Genomic DNA, 25,058 nt, shown 5'->3' with positions numbered 1-25,058 from the left:
GGGACTGCCTTTAGGCACCAAGGGACCGATTCTAAGGCAGCTCCTGGCCCTAGAGCTGCTTCATACTTCTTCAGATAGGTACAAACAGGCTCAATTTTGTGTCATCCCCAAAGTACCACCATTGTCTTTTAACAGACACCAACCATGCAAAACCTAAACCCAGTACTTGATACTAACTGGCAACTAGAGGCAGCATAGATCCTGTTTTTTGTTGTTGTTTTTTTTTTTAACATCTAATGTTGAAGATTTACTGCTACAGTAAAATACCTGTGTTTATGTGTAGAAGATAAACCCTATTCAAAGCAAACGAAGTCTGAACAGAGCCCCTCTGAGCAGAGTTAAAGACTCTTGATACCAAAAGCATCTGTGCTGCAGACAGCTATAACACTTCAATTCCAATCAGTCACCAAGTGTAAGGAGAGCTCCCTGGTTGCTGCTTTCATTTCTTCTCCCTCTGCTCTGTTCTTCTGGTCTGTTTTCCAAATGAATCTTATTTCTGCATGAAATAAGATTTGCTGTCGGGGCTCTGATTCACAGACTCTCCAAGTTCTGATTTCTCATTGTGGTTGGACGTGTCCACGCCTTGCCTAACACTAATCTGGGCAGGAAGGGAGAGCTCAGCGCTCAGCAATGAGAGCTGGAGCCAGAAGCAGCTCTTTGCAGCCTAACCTTAATCCTAACCCAGTGCTTCCCCACCTGCCTTGCTGGGAGGTGAAGAGCTCCGCTTTGCTCTTTGCGAAAGCAAAGTTCAGCTGCGCTTTGTTCATGAAAACCAATTGCATTTCAAATGGGAAAAGCTTCATGCCATGCGTGTTTCTTGAAGGCCTATTTCTGGAGAGACAGTAGTTTGCTGAAGAACCTGTGGGTCTCCAAAAAAAGACAGTATGTGAGTTTTCCTGGAGACCGAAACCGGGGCATAGTGTCCCGGCTGTTCCCTTACAGCAACTACAAGCTTGAGATGGTTGTAACCAACGGGAGAGGCGATGGGCCCCGCAGCGAAGTCAAGGAGTTCCCCACACCTGAAGGAGGTACGTGCCTGCCGAGCTGCAATTTCGGGCAGCTCAGGCTCTGCAGAGCCAACCAGGACGAGCACAGCTCTGCAGCAGAGCTGTGATTTGGCCAACAGCACATAAAGAGGCATTGCTCGGGCTGAGCAAGGCACAGCCGTGCCCTTGGTTTGCTGCCTGACCTCCACGCATCGCCCGCCCTCCCCGCGCTGCGGCGCCGCTCAGTCAAATCCCTGCAAGACCTCAGGACTGAACGAATGTCACCAATCTCCGATTGGGCTGCTCAGCTGGGAGCGCCTCGTTCTGCTCTGTAAGGAGCTCGTGTCAAGGAGGAATGGGAGATTTTAATTTTCTCCTTGTCACGGGAGCTATTTATAGAGGCGCCGATAACTTTTTGTCGGAGCGGCGCTTTCAGCGGCTGCCCATGAATCTTTCTTTAGCACAGATGTTTTTGGCACAGTGTGTTACAGAATTGCAGGGGAAAGAAACAGAGGAGGCTGGAAGCAAACCCTGTCTCAAATAACACAAAATACGATGGGCTCTTCTTCTTCCTGCTGCACGAGAGCACTCTCTCTTTCTCCTGCACCCTTTCCTTGGATGCTGTCACCATTTTCTGATGTTTTTCACTCACCAGCTTCAGTTCAGCTTGTTTAAAAAGGAGAAGTTCTGTTCCAGGACAGCAGCTTGGTGGGGTGTGCCTTGATTTAGCGCTCACCTAGGGGCTGGAGGCCTGTCACATTGGGATAATGCTCTTGGCATATGTAAACTATTGATTTTCTTCTTCCTGTTCCACTAAGCTATTTTATTGGCTATATATTGATGCTTGGGAGATGGATATTCTGCCAAACTTCCATTTAAGAGGAAAAAAAAAAATGTCATTAATCTCTCCGATCAGTGAACCAAGCTCTTTCCCCACTTAAAGGCACAGCGATTAGGAATAAACCAGGAGAATAATTAAATTCCATAGGTCATAATGCTTTCCTTCCTTTACTAGCTTTGAATAAGCAGCCATAAAAGCAGACATTCCTCAGGGTAAGGACTGCTGTATACCTGCACCGGATCCCCGTTACAGCTCCCCAGACGTTAATAACACAAAGATGCTCTGCAGGAAGAAGTCGCTCTGCTTTTTCTATCATGCCAGCAGATAAATAGATGAGGCATAAGCATCGGGCTGGGTGAGAGCAGGGGCAGTAACAAGACTCCAGCAGCAGTAAAATATGCAAACAACATACAGAAAAGGGACACAACTGCAAAAGTGCTCCCTGCGTGGCTGCAGCATCCGTTGTGGGTGCCTGGCCGAGCGTGGTGATGGGAGACAGCAGTCCCCAGTGTGAGGGCATGGTGCATGCTGAGCTGCTCTGCTGCTGGTAACACAGGGCTGGAGCATGATTCCTGGCCTAGATTGTTGTTCTGTCAGTATCTGACCTTTAGAGTGTGTTTGTATGTGGTTGAATGTCTTGAGTTTTATCAGGCAGCCTGCGATGTGTACAGTATTGTGAGGTATGTTATCTTGTATGTTTTTTCTTCTTTCCCTTTTCTTCCTGCTCCCGTCCTCCTCCCAAGTGCCCAGCTCCCCCAGGTACTTAAGAATCCGACAGCCAAATCTGGAAAGCATCAATTTGGAGTGGGATCACCCAGAACACCCCAATGGAGTCCTCACAGGATACAACCTTAGATACCAAGCCTGTACGTTCCACATCTTATCTTCTTAGTGACAATAGCTAAGTCATTCAGTATTTTCCTTGCTGCTGAGCTGCCTCCTTGCCTAACACCAAAAGCAATCTATAGGGAGTGGGATGCTTCTAACATCAGCTGATGGTACTGAGTCCTGGAGTGCTGCTGGGCACCTGCAGCTCACAGTTGACCACAGAGGGCTGTGGATCCTCAGTAGTTCTCCATCCTCAGCCCCTCGAGGGAAATCAGATTGACCTCAGGCTCCTGCAGTACGTGATGCTGCACAGTGTGTGGCCCAGTGTGACTTCTGGGGAGCCCCAGGTTTTATCTGAATGCTTGACACTTTGTGCTAAGCTTTTCCTTACCCACCTCCACAACCCTGAATGTCCCCAGCAGCATGTTCCCAGACAAGGCATATCTGCCCCCAGCTGCAGGTCCTGCCCTTGGGGACAGGTAACACGCTGCAGAACCCAAGCTGAAGCCACCACCACCTGCCTTTCCTCCCCAGTTAACGGATCCAAAACGGGCAGAACCCTGGTAGAGAACTTCTCTCCCAACCAGACAAGGTTCACCGTGCAGAGGACAGACCCCATCTCGCGCTATCGATTCTTCCTGCGTGCTCGGACACAGGTGGGAGATGGAGAAGTCATAGTGGAAGAGTCACCAGCACTGCTGAATGAAGGTGAGTGCAGGGCAGCTCCTGGCACTGGGTTGCAGGCGATGATACAAACGTTGGCCAAGAAGTGCAGGTCAGAGGATCCAATGATCCTCAGCCCAAAGCAACCAGTGTCAGATAACTGGTGTATGTCTGCTACCTACTGCAGCAATGGGCAGGCAGTCCTGTGTGCTCTTGCTTGATTACCTTAAATATGTCTCTTCAGGTTTGGATATTAGGAACAGTTTCTTCTCAAGGAGGAGTGGTGATACATTGGCACAGCTGCTCAGGGAGGTGGTGGGGTCGCTGTCCCTGGAGGTGTTCAAGAACCGTGGAGATGTGGCACTGAGAGACGTGGTTAGGTGGGCATGGTGGCGGTGAGTTGGGCTTGGATTTGGTGATCCGAGAGGTCTTTCCCAACCTCAGTGAGTCTATGATTCTTCAGAGCTCAGTGATGCAGCCAGGCGCAATCTCAGCTGCCTCTATAAGAGCCAAATTCAGGGCTGATGATTTCTGCACCGCTGGAAGGAGGTGCACATCAGTGCCCCTGCCTTGCCACTCTGCAGCCAGCCGCTGACCTCACCCCCACTGCAGAGCCACAGCTCCCAGACTCCTAACGAGATAAAACGCCCCTTGTGAGGCATTCATCACACTAAGTGAAAGTTCAGGAGCCCTGGGGGAACTGGGGAGACAAAAGCCGGCTCTTTCCTTTCTCCAGCATTTGCTAAAAGACCTATGATTTAGTTAGCCCTCAGATTTAATGGAGTTTTTGTCTCCTTTCCTCCATCTCCTCCTCCCCAACTAATGGCTCTGAGTAGGAAAAGCAATTCCTACTGACGACCCAGAGGAAATGAAATGCTTCCTGACACTCTTCAGTGGGCTCCAGCATCACTAATTGATGCGATAGGATCGGAGATGGGGCTGCATATGCTAAAGGAAAAATCAGCAAAGTTGCACATTGGCAAATATGAGAAGGGGGGAAGGTGAAGCTTAAAAGAGAAGATTTGCTGAAAAAACAGCTTAGAGCATAGGGATTGGATCGAAGTCATTGGTGCTGATAGTGGTCCAGATTGTATCTTAAGCATTTGCTGGACTGGATTTGTTTCTACATGGTGGCAACAGTGACTGTAAGGACAGCATTGCTTAAAAATGCTTGAATGGTGATGGGATATTGCTTAACTGATTTGTATCAGAGAGCAGTGGGTGCAGACTATGCCAGGATGCCAAGGTAAGTGCTGAGGGCTGCAGCCCCTGCAGCATGGAGGAAGGATGGAGCACTGTCATCAGGCATTGGGGAGGGTCAGATCCTCAAGCAAAGTTACAGAAATGAAGCACGGGTTGATTTCAGAACGTGAAACCCTGAGGTAGAGTTCAACGTAGGCACGTCCTGGTAATGGCAGATGTGTGTGTGCAATTAGCAGCTCTAAGTGAGCTGGGTGTTGTGGTGCTGTCGTGCAGCAGTGTGAAAGGGGAATCTGGAATAAAAGAAGTATAAGAAAGATAAACCCATTGACAGTCAGGGGTTACTTCCTGCTTGCCAGACTCATTCACCTGAGAAATCCAAACGAAATACAGCTTTCTGGAGGTCTGTGTGGCAGGCTCCAACTCACAGCAGAGGATAAACCCTGCCCTTAGAGTGACACCAGAAAAATGAAGGCAAAATTCATTGTCTAAACCTGTCCTTGCTGGGACGAGACATAAGCACCTGCTGAAGAGCTTTGCTGAACCAACACCTCTGGGATGTCTGCCTTGGTGTGTGTGCCACCGGCTCCAAGGGTCTGTGCTGCACAGAAGGGCGATGTGTTGCAGCTAACGCATTGATGTCCTCTCTCTCATGTCTCTGTTGACTGCGTGCAGTGATCCGAGTCTCCTGTTGGTGTGTTCTGGCTGTTTTATCTATTCCTTTGTTTTCTCTTCCTTTCTCTTCTACGCTGTCCTCGTATTCCCCTCTCTATCCTTGGCGCTGCCCTCTGAAGCCACGCCAACCCCAGGTATTGTACCAGCGGAGGAGGTAACAGGCATGGGGCAAGGCTCACCCGCTCGCGTGCGCTGCCAATTAAGCATGCACTCCATTAACCCTTTCAATGGGGAGGCGAAGCAGCACGGGGTCTAAATTGGGCACGTGGAAGGACAGCAGGTAGCACTGCAGGCAGATTAATGGTAGCCAAGCAAATCTCGGAGCCAGCTAGCCCGAATGATGAGGTTGTAAAGCCCAGGTCTGCACCAGCCTTCTCTCTTTTCAAGCCTCAGCATCCCTGCTCTGAGAAATGCAGAGAAACCTTCACCGGCGGTGCCCACCCTGTTAACCAAACGTGCTGCTCTTTTGCCTCCTGGTGACCATTGAAAGGGTAAAGGACAATGTTTGTGCCACAGCTGTGCATGTCTGCATGCGAGGCTATCGCTAGCTTTGCCCTCTACTGCGTGTTTTACACCAGCATTGAAGCACAGAGAAACCTTTCCTCAGCAAGGGGTACACGCCTGCTTCTACAGAACCCAAACCCCAATTAATCCAGTGTCCAACTACCCAGCATCAGCAATGCAAAGCATTACCAGAATTTCTTGTTGCCCAGAGAAGGACACCTACCTCTTATAAAGCTGCAGCCAAGACTTCTCCTCCTCGAATGCTGTATTTCCACAGGGTTATACAGCCCTGTAAGCAGGAGCAGTGCTAGGGGATACAACCAACCCCTCAGTGCTGCAGAAAAGCTTTGGGGCTGCCCTGCACGAGGGTGCTGTATGAGGTCGTGCTTTGCCTTTGCTGGGTGCAGCCCTGAGCCCATGGGGCTTTCAGTGAGGAACAGCTTTGTAGCAAACACTGCCAAAGTGATGCAAGTGCAGGAACTGCTCTGTGCACCCTTAGGTTTTGCTTCCCCACCTCGTAGGCGTTTCTCTTCCTCCTCCTCTTCCTTTCTTTTTGTTGGAGCGATGTCTCTCCTCAGTATTATTTTGCACTTTTTCCCTTCTGAATAGTTGCCAATCCTTTTCCAACTGTATTTTCCTTAAATATACATATATCCGTATACATTAGGGGCTAACAGATTGGTCTGCCTTGGCTGGTGGGAAGCTGAAAAGTGGCACAACCTCTTGGCTCAGAGGAGCAGAGCTCCTGCTGCAGTCAGGTCAGCTCAGCCACAAGAATCCAGCTTTTCTTCCAAAAGAACTTTCCTGCTTTCGGTAGATATTGCTCAACTCCAAAAGCACAATGCAATCTCTTTATCCTTCCAGCATCATGTCAATGCAGAAATAACTCTTGGACTACTGGCAGCCAGGTGAACTCGTTGCTATCCAAAGGATAAGATCATTAAATACTGCTGGAATAGGGGGCGTTCCTCTATTTTTACTTCCTGATAGGAGAAATGGCACAGAGGAGAGATAGGTGAGCACTGGAAGAAGGCTGAAAAGCCATAACCGAAGCACAGGTGCTCACTGGGCAGCACTCTGCAATGTAATTCTCCGAGAGGGATGAGGGCAGGGGAAGGTGTAGCACTATTAGGAGCAAATCCTCATCTTGATACTGAGCCAAGCATCATTCCTTGTTAGGGCGCATCCCGGTGCTGCAGGACCAGCTGTGCCCTTTATTGGTGTTGGTAGCGGGGTTGCTGCTCCCCTTCCCAAAAAGTACAGCCCTCTGGTGAATACTGCTTGACCTTTCTCAAATGATTCCTCTCTGCAGGGTGGATTTGGTGGATTTGGTGGATTCTTGGGGAAGGTTGCCCAAAAGTGTGCTATGATGCTCTTCGCCGTGGGCTGTTGGCTCTAAAAATGGCCGCCTTTTTTTTTTTTCCCCTCTCTCATGGGGTCATTGCTGCTCTGCAGGCCCGTGAGAAAGTGGGCCGAGTTGATGGAGCCAAAGTGAAGGGCAGAGGCTTTACCTTAGAAAGGCTTTGGGTTTCCTGAGCCACAGCGGGTGAGGTAACGTGGGGAAAGGGTGGCACACAAAGGGCTCTCATTTATGCTATGAATGACACCACCAAAAGGCGCATCCCATAATAATTCCCAGTGTCCATCCCTTCATCAGGGACCGTAAGAGTATTGGCCTTAGACGTTTTTTTTTGGGGGGGGGAAAACCCAACACATTGATTTGTTTGTTCCCTTCTCGTTGCTCCATAACGACGAAGCAGAGGAGAAAGCCCCGATTGTTCATTTTGGAAAGGGACAGCAATAGAAATACAGAAAACTGCTGACCCTTCTCTTTTAGAGGGCATTCAATTGCTTCTTTCTGCTCTCGAATTTCTTAGAGCTGTCAGATTTGGAGCTTTTTTGTTGTGGTTTTTTTTTTTCCCTCTTTTTGATAACGACTTAACAATCTCCTTCTGTTGCTACAAACTGGGAGAGGGAGAGAAGTCTGCAAACGTATTTGGCTAATCATCTAAATTCATGAAAAATTCATCAAATTTCTCCAAGCCTAATTATTTTGTAGACACACCCAAGGGAAAGCTGTTACCGCAGCCTAACAACACATTAAAAGCACCTTTAAATAATTAAAGAGCAGTATGGCTGGGCTATTATTATTATTATTTTAGTATTTTACAAAGTCTTGCCAACTGCTCACCCAGCCCCCACGCTGCTTGGAGCAGGGTTCAAGCCCCTCTCCCACGCCTTAAATTCCCCCTTTTTTTGCTTCTATGTTTCTTCCTTGCAGCACTGCCCAATCCGAGCATCCCCAGTTTTGATGACTATCCATTCCCAACCATACGAGCTGCACTGCTGCTAAGAGAGCAAACCTATTGGCAGCCCTCCTGCTGCACCCATCACTTACCCTTTTAATTGCTACAGCCAGACTGCTGCATCCCTTGTCCATTATAGCAGCGTCTCCTCCCCACCGTGCCCCTTGGTCTCCATTACCAGGAATGCTAATGCATCTTGTAGACAGAAAAAGCAATCAGTGCGTGGCAAAGATGGGGCCGATTTATGAGCTAACTCACATGTATTTCCAGGAAGAGGAGCTCATCCATGTAGGCAGCCATATGCTGGCTTTCACTTGGGCTTTTCTGGATGAATTGGGGCTATATCAAAGCCTGCTCCCCTCCACGCACCATCTTTCAGGGTGCTCTCTACCCTGCATTAAGAACGTGGCTGCCCGTTCTCGGCAGCACCTCCTGCAAGCAGGGAGTGCAAAAAGAGAAGTGCAGCTACTCTGCCAAGCTCAGAAATGCTGTAAGCCATAAATGTTACCCCTGCATTTTTGGAAGGATGCGCACAATTTCTAGATGGGCATCATCTGGCAAAAGCAAGCAGTTGGTTTGAGCAGATCCGGAGCTGTCAGCCATGATGAGCAGAGCCCAGGTTGCAGCACGGGGCTGTGGAGGGGATCTCCTTTCTTTGGGGGCAGCGGGGAGCTCTGATCTTCTGTCAAAGCCGTCTTTACCTCCCCCCAACCTGAACTCAGCTCTCATTAGGGGATGGATTTCAAAGGCTAGCAAATGCCCCTTATCTTCTCTCCCCCAAATCTACCAGCTGAGCTTTTCCTCCGCATACATTTCGTATTCAAACACAAATGAGGCTGCAGCTGTGAATCCCGAAGCAGAGAGGACCAAATCCCTCAGCCCAGCAGGAGCCCCGCTTCCCTCCTCCTGCCCGGTGCTGCCCACATGTGCTCCCCTCGTTGACCTCCTGCTTTAACAAGGACTTAACCTGCTGCTAGAGCCATTGCAGCGGTGCTGGGTGACGCACGCAGAGCGCTCAGGTGCGGCGTGATGGATCAACGTGGGCTGGGAGCTGGGCGTTGGAGCAGCCTTACAGCAAATTGCTTGGGGCTCTGTTGTGTTGTCTTTTCCTTCGCTGTGAATCAGGGATTCGCAGAGGAAGTGGTGAGGTTGCATTAGCTGATAGCTAGCTTCCACTGCTCAGGTTGACTCTGGACGTTGTAATCCTACAGAGGAGTTGCAGCAAAATTGCATTAGCGGTAACCACGCCGATGGCTTCACCTTCCAAAAAATGGTCATACCTCTCGCCCTATTTGTAACCTACAGCCTCAGGACACAGCAAAGCAAAGCTTGCCAATGAGCTGAGATAAAGCAGTGCAGAACAGCAATCCTGCTGTCACAACTGAGATTGTTGGGGTTTTGCTATGCCCCGTGCGCCCACGAGAACCAAGTTGTGCAACGTTCCAGCCTGGCTCCCATCGCTATCACTGCCATCTGTCTGGGTTGGGATGTGTTCCACAATGCTGGAGTGTTTTTGGGGGGGGGTGGTTGCTCCATTCCTGCCCCACCCGGTGCTGCATTGCTGCATGAGGCTTGTGCAAGGCTGCGTCGGTCCCTGCGTGGGGTGCCGTGGGTTGCATTGGGTTTGCTGTCATGGTGTGTGCTGCTAATGGGGTTTGACTGCAGCATGCAGTAGGGAGGTGGCCACAATGAGCCTTGGGACCGCTGGGATTTTAGAGGTTGGGGTCTCTTAGGATCTTAGCTGCATTCTCTCAGAACTTTCCTGCTGTGCTTGTGGGCTTGAAGGGAGGTCTGCTTCCATACAAGCCAACCTGGGACTGAGCTGGTGAAAAAGCAACCCTGGCTTTGATCTCGGATGGTTTTTAAAGCACATTCCTCACGCTATTCTTATTAGTGGGTGATATTTGTAACAGCCATTTTCATTTGCCTGATGGGGATTTGTAATCCCTTGATCTGTAGTAAGAGTAAGTAAATACAACTTAATGCAAACACCACGGGATTTCCTTTACTCCAGGCAGTTTAAGCAGCTCCTCGGCTGCGTTTTCTGCTGGCAGGTTTTCAGGCAGCAGAAATCGCCTTTACAGAGCAATGCTCACTCATACCTGAGAGCATTCAGCAATGGTTGCCAATGTCCCCTTCCATCAGATGTTAGCCAGTGGTACTGCCATCCCCTCTGGAAATTCCCTCTGTGTTCCCATTAGCAAAGCCAGCTGCAGCCCCCTGCTCCAGCTGAGGGCTCTGGTCCCATTCATGGCCACTGAGGATCACAGCTCTGACCCAATATAAAGCTAGAAAGATGTCCTATTGCCTCCTCAGCTAGCCCAACCCATGCACCTTCCTTTGGTGGCATTTAGGAAGTTTTGCAAGCACACAGAGGGGTGCAGACATAATGCGCACATTGACCTTATTGCTCACAGCAGAAGTGAGATGTGCGTGGGGCAAATGGGGGCAAGTTAGAGAGGCAAAATTGTACTGACTTCTCATTTGGAAAGCTTAAGGCACATCCTACATTAACTGTAAATTTTGAGGAGCAGTTTGATGGCAAAGCAGCACCCTGAAGAGCTACACCCACATTAATGCTAAGGCTGCTTCATCACCATCCTGCAGGACCCAGTACACAGAGCAGCAAGAAGGAAGCAGCTAAGGAGCTGCAGGGCAGATTGGCAGCTAAATAACGCAGGGGCTGCCAAACTCATTGAACGGGGGTTCGCCTGGCCCGCAGCAGATGGGCTTTTCCTATGAGCTCAGTCTGGGTGCTGCTCCTACTGATTGCGATGGGGAAGGGACGGCGGGTCTGCGTGGTGCTGTGCTCGATGCTTCCCCTCTGCTCGGTGTTGGGAACGGTGTGTGAGAGTCCTAGGAGCCATAACTGCTTCTTGACAGCCAGCGTCTGCCTTTCCCTCTGCCAGCCTCCACCTGGTTGCCTCCACCTACAACTGAGCTAACTCCAGCAGCCACCACTGCCACCACCACCGCCATCCCTACTACTGAAACCCCTCCTACTGAAATCCCTACTACTGCCATCCCTACCACCACCACTACTACAACCACCACAGCTGCCAGCACCGTCGCAAGCACTACAACAACTGCAGAGAGGGCTGTGGCAGCCACCACAAAACAGGAGCTGGGTACTGCGCTTTCCTTTTCCTCTAACCCCTTCTAACCCTATGGGACCTTTCCTACTTCTTGCTCAGGGCGAGGATTAGTAATGGGGATGGAAAAAGGCATTCCGTGCTTTGGGAATGGTGTTACAAGGAGCCAGAGGTGGTACAGGCTCAGGGTTGTGGCGGTGATTTGGGGGTCTTGCTGCCCACAAAAGGGGTAACACGGCTCTGCCTGGGGTGTCGTGATGTTGAATTAGCATCAGGGTTGGGAAGGAGGTGGAAGACCCTGTAAAGTGTTATCTTACCTTTATTGTCCTTAAAAAGGGGTTCTGCTGCTATTATAGACGATGTCGCTTCGAATTTAGCACATCAGCTGTTAGAGAGGAGAGCTGTCACAGCTCATAGGAGTCTTTTGGTTCATGGTGCTGCTCCCTGCATCGTACCCTGCTCATAGCCCACGGGGAACCTGGGCAGGTGGCTAAAGGTACAGCTGTGCTCCAGGTGTTACCCAGCTCACCACGCAGCCATTGTGCAGTCAAGCAGAGCAGGGTGATCAAACTGCATTGGTGTGGGCATATTCTCTACTTTATATGGGGAGAGGTGTCCCTCTGAGCCTTGCTTCTAAAGACACCGCGATGACGGGCTCTCTGGTTAACGAATGATGGATGGTTGTATTTGGGTTGCTCAAAAATGAGTCAAGGGAGCACAGCCAAAGGAATGCAGTTATGTAGCTGGATAGGATGCACTCCAAAATGTAAGAGCAAAAGCTACAGAACTCTTTGTTTACTCTTAAAAGAAAGAAAGGAGACTGTAGTAATGAATATTAAACTTGACACTGGTTTACTTCAAGGAATTTGATAAAAGGAATTCTAGCCACTTTATGCCTAAATCAGCTCAAGATCATTAAACCCAACACCCAACGCATGCTGGGAGGCCCTGGGTCCATCCGAGAGGCCCTCTGCAGTAAGAGAGATCTGAGAACACACAGCACATCTCCTCCTCTGCACTAGTTTGCTCCTTAAGGCTGCCATCCTGACTGAGGGAGCACAGATTCGTGCTCTGTCTCATGGCAGGCAACCCTCCCAGGGGCATCTCCAAAGCCACAAGCAAAGGGAACAAGGGCACGGATCTGCGCTGCCCTAACAAAACCAGTTTAAAAACTGGTGCTAGATAGCAAGATGCAACTTCAGCATTATGAATGAATCCATAGCACTGAAGCAGGTTCACAAAATCGTTACCAGAACACGGTCACAATTCAGCGAGCACATGGGAGATGCTGCTTACTGAGACCAGGTGATGGAAATGGGAGGAAAGGAGGCAGAGGAGCAGTGAGAGTCCCTAATGGCCCCAGGGCCATGAGCCCAGAGCCTGACCCTGATGTGGGCAGACAGAGAGACTCCAACACGGGCTCCAACCCCCATCCCAAAAGTCTCACAGCTGTCCCTGTTGCAGGAATGGAAGGCACTCCTCTGTGCATCAACCCAAAACTCGAGCTACACCCCCTAAGTAAACAGCACTAATAGCAAAACGGAGGTGTGATGCATCTGACGGGACACGCACGCATGCTAAATAGTGGATTAGCTCCACTTCACCAGAAATAGAAGTTCATCCACTCTCCAAAGCAATGTCGACAATCCTCAGCTTCAAAATCAGAAACGAGTGACTTCATTGCCCCACTGGCTGTCTGAGCCCCAGTCAGATGAAGGCGTTTGCTCCCAGTTGTGGCAGTGCGGCTGTGTGCGCTCACGCGTGGATCTCCTGTGTTGGTTTAGGCATGAGTTTAGCCAGGAGATTTCCCTACGGACCAAAATCCACACAGAATTGCCACAAAAGCCAAAATTTTTGTGAGATAAACTGAGTGCAGTTGGACTTAAAACCCAGCATGCCATGAGATACTGAACTTCCTCCAACATTTGGAAGTCAAGGTTTTCGTAGGAAACGATTACATCTTCAGGTACACTCATAGGTTAAGACTGAAGCATCAATTTTAGGAATGATTTTATAGGATTTTACCAACCCTGGCTGCTAGGTGAGCTCTCGTCTCGGTATAATCCTAAATACTAACTCCTGTTCTAACCTATTCACCAGCCACCAATGGATCGTCCATATGGGACATAAGAGCTTGGGCTAATAGTAACTGGGCAAACATCACCTGGAGCCACAATTACTCTGCAGGAACTGACTTTGTGGTTAAGTATATCACCAGTAAGCATCAGATCGCGTGGGGAATCTATAGGGTGGTGATGCTGCTGGAGATTCTGCCAGCTCCCGAGGCTGCAATTGCTAGTCTTAATTACTGTGCATTCCGTGTGCTCGTGGTTGTAAGACATTCATACTCATGAACCACCAATGAGCACAGCTGTTTTTCTGGGGGCTGTCTGTGGAGCTGGGCTTTATGCAGTCTCGGCATAAAGAGACTTGAAATGTATCTACTTGTGCGTATAAAACAATCGTTCATAGAAAACAAATAAGACCGACACAAATTGGAGGGCAGGGTTATCCATCTCTGGAGCAGGACTTGCTGAACCTGGAGCTGGCAGAATCACCTCTGACCTCCTGTCGTATCGGATACCTTTGTCTCTTGCAATTGTAAGGCTGTCCGTGGAAACTTCGAGCTGATATATCTGCTTTTAGTGCTCGTTTAGAACAGGCATTTACACGCTGGTTTGGATTTCTTGTAGATAGGCAGCGACGAGCGCTGCTTATCTCTGTCTTTATTTCCCAGCCATTTCAGCCTTATTGTATGGCACATCGATCTTAAATTGGCATTTTAAACAAACAGTCATCAACAGCGAATCACTTCTGCTCACACACTGAGAGCTGACGTTGCTGCTTACTTAAAGCAGCTTGGGAGGCACCATCAGTGCCCGCTCTCGCTCTGCAGCCTTTGTTATCGCGACAGAGAAAGGCACCATTTTCCCCCTTCTGAACCATTTTCCACAACTGGGGATACAAACATTGGATGTCCAAACTCTAAAGGCCAAATATCCCAGCTCCAAACTCATTTCCTCCCAGCCCAGCTGGGCTGCAGCATCCAGCCCATAGAAAGCATCCTTAGCCTGCAGGCACAACGCTGAGCACAGGAGCTGGTCCTTTACCCAGCCCTGCAGCGCAGCAACTGAATGGGACCAGGCAAATCCCAGACCTTTATTACAAGCACTCCAACACCCAGACCTGCGGCTGGGCAGATAAAGCATCTGTCAGGTCTTCAGAATAGGGAGAAATCTGATCAGCTCTCCATTGTTTCATTTTTAAGTACAGCAAGCAGGGACGCAGCAAACCACCTCGCCGTTTTCCTTCTATCTGAGGGATAATCACGGCGCTGCTCATAGCCCCCTGACCACCGTGCTGTATTATTTCTGCTTGGTGGCTCAGGCCAGCACGACGCAGCGCCTGCGGTGCCAGCACAGCCACCTCCCGCGGCTGGCTTTGATGTGCGGTTTCTGTTTCTCAGGTAACAAGACAGAGAAATCTATCCCCGTTAAAGCTCAGACCCCCTCCTCTGTGCAGCTGGCCAATCTGACGCCGGGGATGGTGTACAAGCTGTGGGTGTTCCCCATATGGTCTAGCCCCAGCGAGCATTCGTACATAACCTTTACCACCAGCTCAGGTGAGCGGGGCTGCGTGTCCACTGCATGTCACTGCGTCCCCACGGGTGGCACCGGCGTGGTGGTGGGAGGGGGACGAGCACAACCCTGCCCTTAAGAGCCAGCCGAGCATCCTGACTGCATTGAACAAAGGGCAAAAGGAAGGGGTTGAATCAGGGTGAGGAGCACGGGCATGCACCTTGTGGCGCTGCGCATGAGTTGGGGACGGCACCGCAGCCACGCATGGTGCGGGCAACGGCTCTTCAGCTCGGTGAAAGGCAAGGTATGTTCCCCCAGCAACTTTGCATTTAATTGCACAAGCAATTTTCCAGGCTTATCACCTCAGTGATTTTTAGAGCTTCCTAATTATGGGCTTCCCACACTGCCCACTGAATGCCCCAGAAGGAGCCTTACTGACTTCCACAGGCACTCCATCAGGCTTTATGCGTTTCTAAAGCATCCCTGTTGACACACGATGAGTGTCAGTAAATCACGACGCCCGTGCTTCCCTTTGTGTCCGCTCGTGGGTTGTGCCATAGGAATCTGTGTGCAATGCTGTCCAAGCACAGGGCTCAGCTCTGCACAGCAGCTGTGTGAGCAGCGCCGGAGCAGCCCACGCTGCAGTAGGTAAAGGCTGAGATTTCAGAGAACTGAGATTACTTTGCTGAGATCCAACAGCGTGATGGAGAGCTGAAGCACGAAAGCCATCTCTTTGCTCAGGAGCAAAATGTTCGTTCCCAGCAAAGGAAGGCTGCAGCAGCAGCAGCTCTCCCCACCTTACTCCACGCAGCCCAAGTGCCAGCAAGGCATTGCTCCATCCCAAATAATTCCCTGGTGTGCTAAGCAGAGACAGAGGGCAGCTGTTGGTAACCCTGTGTCCAACACAACCCAATGCTGATACTGCCTCAGGCACGGCAGCATGGTACACCTCTCCATGAGGATGTGCAGCATCCCCAGTTTCTGCTCCCAGACTGACTCAGAAATTGCCCCCAGGTTGCAGCCCCCTCACCCATACCATGCAACACCTTTCTGCATCACTGCTCCCCAGCTCGGACCCGTCTCTTCTCTTCTCTTGCAGCTTTTCTCCCACTTTGGATGTTAGGGTGGAGGACCACCAGCACCAAGGGGTGGGAAATCACTAGGACAGGAGGTCACATCCTTGGCTGGTTGATGCTGGCATGGCTATCTGCAGTAATTTATGGGTTTCTATTGCTGTTACTGAGACAATGCACAGGGGGCACCCAACCCTGTCCCCACAGCTCCATCCCTGCCCATTTTTCACTGCTAGATTGTGCTGAGACGGGTGCTCAGCCCCCGCTGACAATCACATGCTGCAGGAATGCTGGTGATCAGAGAGCCCTGTTCATTTTGCTTGTTGGTTGCAATGTTTGCCAAATAGCTGTTCTTCAGATCGAATGCAGATAAATAAGAGGTCCACGCGCACCACGCCTTCTCTTCTGCTTAACTTGACAGCTCAATATCCCAAAAGAGCTCTTTCCAATAGTAAATGGCATTTAAACTACAAATATAGCTTGATGCAAATTGTCTTCTAAATTCAAGAAGCAATGTAAAACGCTGAAGGGGGATCTGTGCAGGACTGCAGCTAGCTGGGCTTCACGCACCCAATTGCTTCACAAACGTGACATAAATTTTGCTGGCCTGCTGTCAGAATGCAGTCAGCTTTCCTACTGGCGTATAAACCACGACTGTTGGGTAACATGTTTTCTGCCACAAGATTATAATTACTTTTTCTTTTACCAAACAAAAAAAAAAAAGAAAAGAAAAAGCCACTGCAGTTGCATTTCAGATCAATACCAGTTCGATGCCACAGCTGCTTGCCACTATTTACCCTTGGCGTCGGCCTTACATTAACACAAATCAGAACACTCTCTCTGACAGCCGTGTGCTTACCCTTCTCTTTCCGAATGCTGCAATGACAGTCACTCGTTTGCTCCAAAAACAAGATTGCTGTGACTATGATTTGTCGGCACGTGTTGCTTTTTTGGGAAGGATGGCAATCACACCCTTACCTCCGTGGCATGCAGGATCCCCTCCGTGCAACCAGCTCAGCCCTGGTCAGCATGGAGCTCAACCCCTGGGCACACTTGAGGCTTTGAAGAGCCCTTCGTTCCCCCTTAGCTCTGCTTTCTGCACAAACCCCACCAGGGCTGCTAAAACCACCTCCTCCCATTTCAAATCTCTCCAGTAGAGCTCTGTTTCTCTTTCCTCCTCAAGCACTTGAGTTAATTGAATCCAATTCTCAGCTCCTCTCTGTTCTAATCTCATTCTTTCGACTACAAACAGTCCATCTACGCAGCTCAGGTTGTTTTAAATACCGAGTGTGGCAGTATTAAAGGAAAAAAGCAACAAAAGAGAGCCAAGGCAGCACCCTCCCACCCAAAAAGCAGCACCAAAAAACGTTCTGCATCCAACATCGTTTCTTTAACAAACGGTACTTTCTTGTCAATCTCATTCTCTCCTCTTTTATCTGCGATTTCTTTGCGTCGTGCTTTGTCTGCAATTATCTGCCGACAGCGGGGCTCAGATTTCATCTTAAGGAAAGCACCTGTTATCTCAAGTCAGTTTGGAAAGAATGAGTTTGGAAGGAATAATAGGAAGCGTACTGAGCGTGCTGTCCAAGGGCTCACTCACTGTAACTGCTCCTGGAGCAGAGGATGGTGGGTTTAAATCCAATTATTTCAAGGCAGCTCCACAAGACAGTTGCGTGTGCTCCCTCCCAGGTCTTGTTGGCTGGAGTTGACTCATCTAATTAAACCAGGCAAAGTCTGGAAGCAGCAGCACATCCCTCCCTAGAACTCCACAGTGCCAATACCGGAGAGCAGCAGCAGCAATCCCATTGCTTCAGATTGCTTTTTGGCACAAAAGATGCTCCATCCTGCCCATTTCGGGCAAACCCCCACTCCCCTATTAAGCCCCTGATTTGATCCCATCCAGCTCAGAGCTCCCTTACTCCAGGAACACCTCTCTGCCTGCTCCGCAGCCTGGTTGCTCTCAGCCCCCCGCTGTGCTGAAGGTTATTTTCTCCTCCACTCTGTCTTGCTGAATATCACCCGTGTGTCAATGAGAGCCCGAGAATGGCAGCTCGGTGCTATTTATAGGAGACAGATGTGTCGGTCTGACCGCACACGGGTGCTGCGTGCAGCAAGGCAGGGCATGGCTGCAGGAGCAGGATGCCTCCCCTCGCTCAGTGTCACACCAGACCGTGGGACAACGACATCCCAATGCTCCCAAACCACGTCTCAGCAAGCTGGGATGTTCCTTGAGGATATAACTGGTAACCCTGCCCATGGCAGGGGGTTGGAGCTTGTTGCTATTTAAGGTCCTCCCAGCCCAAGCCATTCTATGGTTCTATGACCTCCCAGAGCTCTGCACTTGCTGCTTGCTCATACAGTGGCCAAGCTATGCACGCCAGGACTGCATCTTTATCTTTGGGCACCTCGATCCCAGACCTCCAGGGCTGCTTTCAAGTGCAGGATTTGCAAGATCAAGTCTGTTACCCAGCTTCTTTTGCCATTACTTTCAATGCCTTTTCTCACCAGTCTCCGCTAGGTTTTCCTTTACGCTGTGACCCTTTGCTGTTTGTGGCTCCTGCTAAAAATGCTGAGTTGACCCACCATTAAAATAGCCACAGATCCCTGTGCTATGGCATCTGATAACCCAGAAAACACACACACACACACATATATATATATAAATACAAATGCAGTGCTACAGATAGCGTGGACTGAGTCCTTCTGGTCATTTGTTTCTCCCCGCTGTCCTGATCTCCCCTTAGAGCTCTTTCCTTTCTCCATTTTCCTCCCAGCTTACACCAAGAACCATGTGGACATCGCGACCCAGGGCTGGTTCATTGGGCTGATGTGTGCCATTGCTCTCCTGGTCCTCATTCTGCTGATTGTTTGCTTCATTAAGAGGAGCAGAGGAGGGAAATACCCAGGTAAGAGGACTGCGGGGTGATCCTTTGTGCTGTAAATATCTCCAGGCTTCAAAGGCAATCAAACTGCTGCTCTGATACGTGTTCATGATTTCAAGCACTTTCCTTCTTCCATAGTGGGAACGCTGTTATTAGTGGGAAGCATTTTAGTTAATTAAAGGGCGGGTGAGGGCTGTGTGCTGTGCAGGGAGCTGGATGCTGCTGCTCTGCCTGACCCCACCTCTGCTCTGCAAATCTGCTCAGCCACATCCAGAAAGAGCTCTTTTCAGGCAGGGAAAAAAAAAAAAAAAAAAAAAAAGAAAAGCAAAAAAAAAAGAAAAGCTCATTAAATTTTTGCAAAGCAAAGACAAGCACTTAAGAAAAGTCACTTTCCATCGTGTGCCGGTGCCCCTGGTGCCACTGCAGCAGGAAGTCTGAGAAGCAGCCTGCAAGTCCACCCAGCTGCACTTCACCTTGCAGGCTTACTGACGGGGATGCTGGGGATGTGTTTGCTTACAGTGCGTGACAACAAAGATGAGCACCTGAACCCTGAGGACAAGAACGTAGAAGATGGCTCGTTCGACTACAGGTATGCTCCCTGGCATGGACCCACATCCCCATCAGCCCCATCACAGCCCCTCACTGCTCTCCTCCTCCGCAGCCTCACGGTGCCACGCAGCCTCCTCAGTTATTTCTCCCACCTTTCTCCTCCTGCCTCATTCTCTCTGCAAGTCCTCTGCCAAAGGAAACGTTTCCTAAAGCTCCTAAAGCAGGGAGTTGGCTGCAAAGGTTTGCTTCTGGGTCAGTCCGGGAAGAGCTGGCATGCTGTGACCCAGGACGTGGCTCTTACAGATCACACATGGAAAAAAGGTGCTAGAGTGAATTCCTGAAGCATCCTGCGGTTATTTCAGGGACATCACCCCATAGCTCAGCCTCTCTCCTGCTCATAGAGGAAGAAGTGCCCAAAATCATGCTAAGAACAGCTCCGAAAGCATGCAGGTGCGCTTGCCCAGGCTTCAAAGCAAGGCTTTGCCCCAATGTCCCCAGGGAAACCCTTCTCAAACAGCCCCTGGAGTGCTGAGCACTGATCCTGCTCAAACCACTCCGATTCTCCTCGCCTCCCAGCAGCCCCTTTTGAGCAAGAAGGAGCAGCACCCATCTTTCCTCCTGGAAAAGTTCCTAGGATGTTTCAGAGGGGGATCAGCAGCTCACAGCCATGTCAGTGCCCCCGCTGCCTCCAGGGAGCAGGAGCAGGTAATGTGTCAGGTCTCATTGGATCGCCCACACTCGACAGATGACAGGGATGTTTTACAGTACACCCAGTTTGCCCTCTGAGCACCTACTGTGTGCTCTGCTTTTTGCTAAAGAATTTAAATGCACCTTTCCATCAGAGCTGGATCCACAGCCCAATTAGTCTGGTGGGAGTTCTTCCTCCTGACTTCAAAACAGGGGTTAATTAAACCCTATGTCATTACCAGCACTCCCAGCATTACAAATTGATGTAGCCAAGATGGGAAGAATTTACTTACAATTCAGCGAGGGATGTAACAACTCACACGTGTTCCACCAAAGACTTCAGAGGGAGCAAAATGAATAGGTCTGCCTGCACACAATGCATAAATGAAAGCAGAACAACTGCATTCCTCTGTACCGTCACATTTATACTGTTTGTAGCATGGTAACCACATTAGGTTTCTCTCCAAAGGATGTCAGAACACCAAAGCTCCCCACTTTTCCTGGTAGGAATGGTAGAGAATACAAATATACCTCAGTGGGAACCCAAATAGGTACTGCAGGAAGAAGTCACCATTTATTGCCCTTCGCACCATGCAGGGGCAGCACCTTCAAGCTATGGATAAAACCATTAGGTACAGAAAATAATGGTTTGATCAAGAAAATCTACTGCTGGTTTCCATACTTTGACCATCCCACAATGCAGCAACTCCTGCTTAGCTCAGTCTCAGCCTCTTATTGACAGCCCCACTGCCATGAGCATGCAGAAAATAGAAGGGCAGCGAAAGCAACAAGAACAGGTATTATTCACATAGGAATGACTGAAGCATAGGAGCTGGAAGGGTCCTGCTTTGAGTATTTGGGGTTGTTATCCATAGAGCTGAGGTTTTTGCAACGTTGCTGGCATGGATGTGACCCTTGCTCTGCGAGTCATGGATTTACTAAACCAAGACAAGATTTCTTCCTGTAACAGCTGGATACTGTACTTAAATGCTGCTGGGAAGGGGGATGGTGTGCCTGAGTGCAGTCTTCATACCAAGCCCCAAGATGCTCTTGCATTTTCCATCAGCATCCCATGAACTAGACATGAAAAAAAAAAAAAAGCAACCAAAGAGAAATAAAACCAGACCCTGAACTCTGCCCCTCCATCAGGAACAGAAGTGGTAGGAGGTTCTCTCAAGGAGGCAGAAAGGAAGGTGAACTTGAAGGATTGATATGAAATGCTGTTGGCTGATTAAGATTCAAAATGATTGCGATGCTAGGCTCAAGGAGGGTAGCAATTAGTATTTCAAGCAAGGACAGGATCTGAGCTGACGTGAGTTCTTCATTGGTTTCCCTCCCTACCTCCACATAGCATGTCTGATATGCTCTCATCATATCTCACGTCCTTAATGCCCTGTGCATGCAACTTTCAAATCTCTGCAGCCTATAATTAAGAGATACTGTCACATCTTTCTGTTCCACTAACAGAATAATGGTTTTCCTGGGCAGAGGCTAAGCTGAGAAGCTTATTTTCAAAGCAGGAGACCATTATCCTTGGACAGTGTTCTGTGCCAGTGACTGTGCCTCATTATACCAAATGTTTAAAAGCTGCACGTGGGGGAACCGACCAGAAATCTGGGCTACTGGGATGGGAGAGTTGAGTGGTTTTACCTCCTGGGCTCCACGCAGCTCTGGTTCAGGTTGGGATCTGGTGGCACATCCCAGTGCACTGTGGATAGCAGCAACCAGGTCAGGAGACACAGAGCTGCCCGCAGCCCAGCAAGGGGAGGACAGAGGAATAGGTTCAACTGTTGACATCACCATGCACTGATGTTACATCAGCATGGAAGCCCAGCAGAGGGATGGAGGGGATGCTGAGCGGTCCCTTCACCTTACCCCTGGCCAGCATGTTGTTTGTCCCCCAGCATGGCATCTGCCCCCTGCAGCTTGTGCCTGGCCATCAGCCCAACACAAGCAGCCTGGCTTCTGCCAGCTGTGCTCTCCTGGGTCAGCTTCCCCAGCGATGGGATTCCTCCAGATCTGAACAATTCCACCGGCTCCATTTGGTATAACGAGGCAATGAGCTCCATGAGGAATGCAGTGACTTTTTGTTTTGGTTTTAGCACTGCCCCTGTAAATGCATACCTCATCATATCTCTCTCTGATCAGGCTCTTTCTGCTTCTCTCTGTTTTATTCCCATTCTTTCTTCTCCTTTTCACCTGGTCTATCCACATGGACCATGAAGGTCTCTTGAAAGGTAGGACCACGTGCTGCCAGAACTCCAGCACATTTAGCTTTTTTTTTTTTTTTTTTAATTACTCCTTTTTGCAATTTGTTTCTCCCCTCCCCATCCCATCCCCATACACCCGCCTTCACCTAACACCTAACGTTAAACACGACTCCTCTATCTCTCACCGGGGTCGAGAGTACCCCCATATGCCCATCGATGCATTTTGCTTGGAGATGCTCCATGGGCATCGCCAGCCACGTCACCCTCATCCCAAACTGGTCTCCAGTGTGTAGTGGGACCAAGGGATGCTGACGACAGACGTGAGCGGAAGGGCTGGATCCTCTGCATCACCCCTCAGCGCCCTCCTCCTGGCTCCAGACTCCCCTCTTGCCGATGATTTATGCCGCTCAGGATAGCACTTCCTCGACGGATTTGAGCTGGGTGCTCTGCTTCTTTAATGCACCCATCAGCAAATCCCTTAGAAATCCATGTTAACAGGGTTAGAGCCCATCAGCGTGCTGATGAATATCTGCTTCGCCCTCCTAATGTACTAACAGGATGAGCAGCGTTGGAGAGAGGTAAAACCAGGGCAGGCACGAGAAATGCACTGCCGGGGAGCTTGGCACTGCAGAGCCCACCTTAGGGAAAACCTGGCTCTAGATCCAAGTCCAACCCAACCCAGCCCAAATCTTGGGAGCGGGTATTTCAGATAAAAGGATCTGGTTTTTGCCACTCTCTACTTGACGTTAATTGGGCTTTCTAACAGTCTTGCTTGCAGACTGAATCCTCTCCCCCCTAGAAAGGAGCCACTTACGAAGCTAACAAGCGATTATTTATCGAGATGCCAAGTTAACACAAGGCCTGGAACGTTGGTTTTGTATCATTGCTTAATTCACAAAGCGCTGATGGAAGGAAACACGGAACAAAGCTGCCAGCTGTGCCGTGGGATACCAAATTCCTCTCCCACTGCAGAGAGCTGATGCCATTAATGAAATGCCATTAATGAAATGGCACAAAGAGATGCAACGCTTTCCCTGGCCGCTCCCATCACTAAGGAGCATTTTTCCCCCTGGTCCAAGCAAAATGTTCCCTGTTCCCCTCTCCAGGACCACGCACCGTGCTGTGGATGCTGCCTGCCCAAAGGGCGAATCCTGAGATGCTGCTTTAATGAAAAATGGCCTCAAAACTCCAGAGGCTACGGGAGGTTGTTTTTCCAAAAAAGCAAACAAATGAAAAAAAATAGGCTGAATCATTTTTTCTTTGATTGATGACTCTGCGTGCACAGCTTTGAAATAGCCCCATATTTTTTATCAATTTTAATAAAAGTCAAGAACAGAGTGGACTGCCATGCAGGGGAGCGAGCCTGCTGGGTGCAGGACTAAACCAAACCCAAATAAATAGAGACAGGAGTGGGAGGGAGGAAAAACACTCAAGGTACGTAAGAGATCTCCTTAGCTGTGTCACACAATTTGCATGCTGAATGTGGGCTCAAATATGAACTAATGACTAGCTGATATGAAAATTAATTTTTATATATAGCAACTCTCTCGTCCTCGATGCAGTTCTATCTTTATTTATGAGGTACCAGTCCTTGCCCTCCTGAGAGGAAAACAGCTTTTCCCCCATTTTTTGTTAAAAGGTTTCTTTAAAAGATTGGTTTTTTTTTTCCTGTGGGTCAGCCGATTTGTTTTTCAGTGACCTGGCCTAATCTTTCCAGTGAAAAAGAGAAGAGTTGCAACTAAAGAGTTGGGCAAACAAGCTTAGATGCTCAGAAATAAGCTTGGAAAGGTAAATTCCCATGAGTTTCAGGAGCTGCACAGAACTTGGCATCCTGTACTTGCCCCCTCGCAGTGCTTTGAGTTTTCCCCATTGCATGGAGCTCTCTAAAACAATGTGTGCTTTCACAAGGAAAGCTGGGAACAAACCTCACTAAACCAAGGTTACATCAAGGTTGGCTAAAATGCAGGGAGAAGGAAAGGATACGAGCAATGACAAGGGAAGGATATTTATCACGTACATCCAGTCGGACTGCTCTGAGCAATGTGTGTCACGTAAAAAGCTCAGGAAGCATTGGGGCAGTGCTCTCACACAAGCTTTATGGCTTTTGGGTGGTTTTGTGTGGAGCTTGGAGTTGGACTCGGGATCCTTATGGTTCCCTGCCAGCTTGGGATATCCTGCGATTCGGTGATTCTACAAAATTGCTTTCTAAAACCAAAAACCACCAGGGCTGGGCTATCAGAAATCCCAACTGCAGCACAAAACCCAGCTATGGACTTCCTTCATGGAGGCTGCATGCCAACCTTGGGTTCCTACTAAGCACCCCATGACCCGCTGCCCGCACTCAGTGCCTTTCTCCTGCTCTCTCAGCTCAGCACAGTCACACACTGGATTTACCTTTGAATATCCAGCCCTTGGCTTTTATCCCTCGCGATCCCCACGCTCAACCCTCATTCTGTCTGTCTGTCCACCAGTGATGAAGACAACAAACCACTGCCCAACAGCCAGACATCCCTGGATGGCACGATAAAGCAGCAGGAGAGCGACGACAGCTTGGTGGACTACGGAGAGGGTGGGGAAGGGCAGTTCAACGAGGACGGCTCCTTCATTGGCCAGTACACGGTGAAAAAGGACAAGGAGGAGACAGAAGGCAACGAGAGCTCGGAAGCCACATCCCCAGTCAATGCTATCTATTCATTAGCATAGCGCAACGCAATGGGACCACGAACAGCCTGTGGGGCTTGTAGTGGCTGGGGGGTTCAAGAGCCGCCACCACCACCGCCTCCAACTCAACATACAAATGAAAACCAACCAACGACACACACACACACAAAAAAAAAAGAAAAAAAAGAAAAAAAAAGAAAAAAATAAGGAAAAAAAATAGAAAAAAATAATCCAAGCAAACAGGCAGACCAGGTTGCTGCCAATGCCATCTTATCCTTAGCAAACAAGTAAATGGCAAGGACTCCCGAGGCGTGGATGAGTTG

At 49.5% G+C, this 25,058-nt stretch overlaps 1 protein-coding gene across 1 annotated transcript in view; it reads left to right on the top strand.

Moving 5' to 3' along the window:
- Positions 1 to 24,777, top strand: part of NFASC (neurofascin) — a gene marked incomplete at both ends in the record, with an annotated part of 43,274 nt that extends 18,497 nt beyond the window's left edge. The window contains 11 exon segments of the mRNA XM_079546304.1: positions 824 to 1,028; positions 2,571 to 2,693; positions 3,190 to 3,363; positions 5,313 to 5,336; positions 5,339 to 5,347; positions 10,913 to 11,131; positions 13,196 to 13,312; positions 14,562 to 14,717; positions 18,521 to 18,652; positions 19,148 to 19,217; positions 24,546 to 24,777. Of these exon segments, the coding sequence (XP_079402430.1) occupies positions 824 to 1,028; positions 2,571 to 2,693; positions 3,190 to 3,363; positions 5,313 to 5,336; positions 5,339 to 5,347; positions 10,913 to 11,131; positions 13,196 to 13,312; positions 14,562 to 14,717; positions 18,521 to 18,652; positions 19,148 to 19,217; positions 24,546 to 24,777 (1,461 nt within the window).
- Between the last annotated feature and the right edge of the window lie 281 nt (positions 24,778 to 25,058).

Source organism: Tetrao urogallus (genome assembly GCF_951394365.1).
Source record: "Tetrao urogallus genome assembly, chromosome: 24".
Lineage (NCBI taxonomy): Eukaryota > Metazoa > Chordata > Aves > Galliformes > Phasianidae > Tetrao > Tetrao urogallus.
This window is presented reverse-complemented; position numbering and strand designations above follow the sequence as displayed.